The sequence below is a fragment of the Labeo rohita genome, chromosome 25 (assembly GCF_022985175.1).
Source record: "Labeo rohita strain BAU-BD-2019 chromosome 25, IGBB_LRoh.1.0, whole genome shotgun sequence".
NCBI lineage: Eukaryota > Metazoa > Chordata > Actinopteri > Cypriniformes > Cyprinidae > Labeo > Labeo rohita.
The window spans coordinates 11753438-11759395 of NC_066893.1; the positions used below are offsets into that span (position 1 = coordinate 11753438).

The window sequence follows — 5958 nt, forward strand, 5'->3', positions numbered from 1 at the left end:
ATGTATGTCATAATACGGAAAAAACTGCCCTACTTTCTCCTCCTGACTAAATTGCATGCAGAGAAAAATAGAGAGTATCAAATCAACAAGTCATTTAGCAACTGTATTTTATACAGTTTTTTATACAAGTAAGTCCATTTTTGGCAGGCCTCGGTTATCTTCATTTTGTTTCCTCCACATGTAGTTGCGACAATACAAGAAAAAAAGCTTCTTACCTTTTAAAATCCATTTTTTTGTACTTTTGGTGTTGTCAAATGCTAATTTTAGATCGAGCCAGCAAGACTTTTATTTTGTACATACAGTAATAGTAAGATGTCAGTACGCTGCAAATCACCAACCTAATAATAAGTAAAGAGTAATAATAAGGTTCACGTTGTGACATATTGTGCCAGTTGTATGTGTGACACTGCTCCAGTTGTACTGACATTTCATCCCGTCGAGTTCCTAGCATGGTTTGGACGAGGCACTACAGGCTGGCGAATACATTTCTGTCCTGAGGTGACCCACATGATGTTATTTTCAGTCTAAACGTATTTAGCTCCTACCCATGGAGCTCATTCTACTTGGCAGTAAAATGTCTTGCTCATTGGCAGTTTCTTCTCTCCGTCCCAATAACTGAGGACCTTGTGTACATCTGTGTCACTGCAGTAGATAAAAACACTGCTGAGTTTACCCAAAATGCCCTCTGTTGATGGTCACCGTCAAATTATTGCACTAAATAATCATAAGAAAATACTTTTGCAAACTAACCAATGGTGCTTATGCAATGTAATTTAATCCTATCAAAAGCCTTGCAGAGTCTTGAGTAACTCCACGTTGTGCACAATAATAAAATTCTCATTGAATACAAATAGAAATGAATATTTTATTAGAACATCACATTATGTAAGGAAATGGCCTAAGCAGATCATAAAAATCAAGTCAATGTGGTGTCAGTCAATCATTTATGAAATACTACTTTAATCTGTCTTGAGTAAAGAACATTGCTCTTAAAGAGCTCAAAGTTTCACATGACTGTTGAATGAAAATGTCACCTTGGGTAGATTTAAGAGCATGACACAAGCAAAATGTCACATGGACCTGACAAGCATCTGAATTCTGCCCTTTCAGACTTGGCAACACCACAATCATGCTCTGAAAGAACTGCCCCTAAATGCATTTCAAGATGCAAGGTGCCTTTGTGCCAAATAACATTTCATGAACCTATCTAAACATGCCAAAACAGATACACCAATAATACACAGTTGTGATATGAGACGACCACTGAAAACAAAAATGTTATAAACAAAAAAAGTCTATTTACAACAAGAGATGATGGAAACCGCTAACAGTTTTCTGGGCTAAAACCATTTACGCCACGTGTAACATAATTGCTCATTATTCTTTGAGGAAAATTTTGTATTTCTAATTCTAAATGCAACTCAGCTGACAATTTAAAGAGAAATTAAAATGTTATTTTTGTTTATTTAACCTCCTGTTGTTTCAAACTCATATGGCTGGCTTTCTTCTCTAAAACACAAAAGGAAATCATTTAGTGAATATCAGGGCGGGTGAATTAAATACAATAGAAGTGCATTGTGACTCATTTGAAAATTTAATAAGGCACCCAAGAGTGTCAGCAAACGTTTCCACACAGCTAGCAGTATGATTTCCAAGAAAAATTTACTATGAGTCATGGTTTTCCAAGTAAACTTTACCAGGAGTATTGAATTCATCCAATGTGATATTCATTCAGTTATTCTCTTTTGTGTTCTGCAAAAGAAGTAAAGCCAGACAGGCTGGGAAAAACATAAAGGTGAGCAAACAATGACTAAACAATGAGTAAACAATGAGACTGTTCATATTTGTGTTAAATATCCCTTTAACTTGCTTTAATGAGAGTACAAATGTGCCTGCCTCAATGCAAAATACCTTGCTAAAACGTTGTGACTTTATTGGAGTGGAACATTGAAAGTAAATTGACATCTATTTACAATTTACCAAAAAAAAAAAAATCTGGATATGTATCCCAAAAGTACGAAAATAAAAAAAAGTAAAGTAAAAAATATTGAAAAAATCTAAAATTACGAGATTAAAGTCGTAATATTTTGAGCATAAAATCATAATATTTTGAGAAAAAAGTCGACATATTTTGAGAATAAAGTTAAAATTTCGAGAATAAAGTCAGAAATTACAAGAATAAAATCAAAATATTTCGCAAATAAAGTCTAAATATTTTTGAGAATAAAGTCGAAATGTTTCCAGAATAAAGTCGAAATTACAAAAAAAAGTCAAAATGTTTCCAGAATAAAGTCAAAATATTTTGTGAATAATATTGAAATGTTTCGAGAATAAAGTTGAATTTATGAGAATAAAGTCAAAATGTTTCAACAATAAAGTCGAATTATGAGAAAAAATTCGAAATGATGAGAATAGTCGAAATGTTTCCAGAATAGTCTAAATATTTTGAAAATAAAGTTGAAATGCTTCCAAAATAAAGACGAAATTATGAGAAAAAAGTCAAAATGTTTCCAGAATAAAGTTGAAATTACGAGAATAAAGTCAAAATTACAAGAATAAAGTTGAAATTATAAAAATAAATTCAAAATGTTTTCAGAATAAAGTCGAATTTACAAGAATAAAGTTGAAATGTTTCCAGAATAAAGTTGAAATTATGAGAATAAAGTCAAAATGTTTCCAGAATAAAGTCAAATTTACAAGAATAAAGTTGAAATGTTTCTAGAATAAAGTTGAAATTATGAGAATAAAGTCTAAATGTTTCGAAAATAAAGTCGAAATTATGAGAATAAAGTAGAAATGTTTTGAGAATAAAGTCAAAATATTTAGAGAATTAAACTGTAGTAATTAAAGTTATAATATTTAGAGAGTATAGCCTGTATTGCACATTCAAGTGGCCTGGATTGGGAGCACCGGGCGAAGTTGCCAGGCCACCGGAATTGATTTGAATATATGTGGGATTATTATCAAAAATCATACCATGTGTTATACTCGCAGGGACAGTGTGCTTGGAAATAATATTTCACATCTTTTATTGCATTCATTAGGCCTATTTGTAGTGCACCAGCCACCCAATAATAGCAATAAGCTTTGTGCTTTTTATACTGTTAATATAAAACAAAGTCTCAGCTTTCAAAATTGAATGGTTATATGTTATTGTTGCTTTTTCTTTTTTTTAATCAAATGTAAATTCATGTCCCAGTCAAATTTTCTTGGTTAAATAAACATTACTTACACTATCAGAACACACACGAACACAAGAGGCGGGATTTATCGTATGAATCAATCACAGCCGAACATAACCGAGTCATATCCAATCTTATCACGATGGAGGCAATGCCTCCTCTCCTCATGACTTTCCCCAATTCATTCTCAATTTCCCCCTACCAAATTCACCACATGCTTTAGGGAGTCTGTTAAAACTCATTGGGCTCAGGAGGAAATGCCCCTGGTATAAATGTATTAGCCACTAATATAGCTAATAAGGTTCTGTCTATTTAAGACGCTATCCCTTCTTTCCTATCCTTTGGAATCCTGAGTAGAAATGTCCACACAGATCCATTCCTAGGAAAACCCTTCATTTCCTTACAAGGTTTCCACATGTTCCCGGCGATGGCGTATTCCAGAGTCATTGTGCGGTTCAGCGTGAACACAGAGTCCCCTCTCACTACAGCGGTAAACAGTGCCCCTTTACTATTGCCATAGTGCCCAGGCATTGATGTCCACTGTCCAGTAGTGATATTGTAGCAGTCCATCAAACAGCGCAGGAAGTCATCTTGGGGACCGTTGCGAATGACATAGAGGTTGTCCCGGTGGGCCACCATGCAGTGTCCATAGCTCTGCTGCTTCAGAAGTGTACTCACAAGAACCCACACATCGTCTTTTGGGATGTATTCGTAGATTTCATTAGTCTCCATTGGCTTCCATAGACATACAAATACTCGACTCATGGCTTTGGTACAAGCAACCCCAGCGACCGGTCGAGGTAAAGATGCTGCAAAGCTCCACTTCTTTGTGGGAACATTATATATCTCAACTGAGGACATGGTGGTTCGCCCAGACTCTCCTCCGATGGCGTAGAGGCAATCTTCTAACCCAATTAGGGTGAAGTTGTACCGTGGCTGTCTAGGACCTGGCAGCAAACTCCAGGTGTTGGTAACAACATCATAGCAAAAGCTAGCATCAACAGGCCTCTTGTCAACACCGTGTACACCTCCAACAACATAGAGTTGGTTGTCCAAAACGGTCACACCAGCCAAAGAGGTACTGGCCTCCATTGGCAAGGCAGTGAGGACCTTCCATTCTTCATCATCCTCATCAAGGTAACATACTGTTCTTGTGGCAGCAAGAGGAAGCTCATCTGCAGTGCAAGTGGAGTGTGAACCCACAGCCACGAATGCACTAGGATCCAAAGACTCTACATGTTCAATCAGCTCCTGAGGAAATTTCTTCAAGTCCTCTTGCAGGTCAAGGTACATATTGCGAATGAACTCAGCTGACTTCTCACGGAGTCCTAGTAAGCCATAGGTGGCCGAAGCTTGGTACATGAGCAGGCAGTTGTCGGAGTTGAGAAGATCCTGAAGATGCCTTGCAAGAGGTTCGGCCTGGAAGAAAGCAGCACATTCAATGGCTTCCAAAATCTCTTCGCCATTCAAAATGGGTCTCTCACCTCTGGCAACGGCCAGCATGATTACAAACCCTTGAGCTTTGAGGTTCCTCACGTGAATCTCTTCTTGATGGCACTCTACCATCCCGGATCTGTAAAGAGCTCTAAAGTATTCACATTCTCTTAGCAGTAGAGACTTGTTTGTTTTAAAGACACTGTCTCCAACTCTCACCTTGACAGTGTCCATGTCTAACAGCCTGCTTGATCAATGGTCACGTGCTGTTAGTTTATAAATACTGACAGTTATTTAAAACCCATTGTAAGACATTAAGCTTTAACAGTGAGCAGAATATCCAGAAAACTCTACCTTAGCCTGGCATTTACACCGAAATGTCCCTCACGTGTCAGTTAACAAAACTGTCCTCCCTCCAGCTGGCACATGATGCGCTGGGGTCCGGTTTTGTTACTAAGATAGGACTGCCTATAGATAGCAGCAGTGCCTCCTGACAGGCATTAAACAGAAATGAGCAATGAGTTGAATGAGGAACAACATACTCATAACACTTTTAAGGTCATTGATATGAATTACACTGTGGCTGTGATTAATTGTGTGGATTGGTTGTTTGTTCTTGCTGGCGGCTGTGTCATTGTATCCAACAATTCAGTGAACTCAAGCTGCTAGATCTTTAAGTTTTATTAGAAGGGATGGTAGAAGTGCTTGCAAAGACCCAGTTTGTGATACAAATGTGAGTGACACCTCAAACTTTGTGGCTTGCGAATGGATATTTAAAGACATCAGATGAATGATAAAATAGATGTAAATCCCAACTTAAATAACATTGACTTGTATTGAAGGAGGGATTTGTGCCATATTGAAAGAATATCATTACCCAAATGCCAACATTATATCATGGACACAAATTAATTCTTTCCACAACTTGCTAATAAGTCAGCACGATTTACTAATTTATTACATTGTTTTAAGTTAACGCAATTTACTTGTTCATTACCTCGTTTAAAACACATTGTGCACAGGATTTACTAATTCGTCACCTTGTTTAAAACACATTGTGTGCACAATTTACTAATTTGTTACCTCGTGTATGTTAATTTCGAGCATGATTTACTAATTCGTTACCTCACTGTAAGCACACAAGCACAAATTACCTCAGCAATTGTGCACACGATTTACAAATTCGTTACCTTGTTTAAAACGTGCGCGCAATTTGCAAATTTGTTACGTCATTTTACACTAATTTTGAGCACGAATTTGTCATTCGTTACCTCGTTTTAAGCACATTGTTCGCACAATTTACTAATTCGTTACCTTGTTTTAAATACAGTTTGCGCACAAT

At 36.8% G+C, this 5958-nt stretch overlaps 1 protein-coding gene across 1 annotated transcript; it reads right to left on the reverse strand.

Annotated features, from left to right (window-relative positions):
* Positions 1 to 3494: 3494 nt before the first annotated feature.
* kbtbd13b (kelch repeat and BTB domain containing 13b) lies at positions 3495 to 4850 on the reverse strand. The gene has a single exon (XM_051099719.1). It carries the CDS (start codon positions 4848 to 4850, stop codon positions 3495 to 3497), a length of 1356 nt encoding a protein of 451 aa, XP_050955676.1.
* Between the last annotated feature and the right edge of the window lie 1108 nt (positions 4851 to 5958).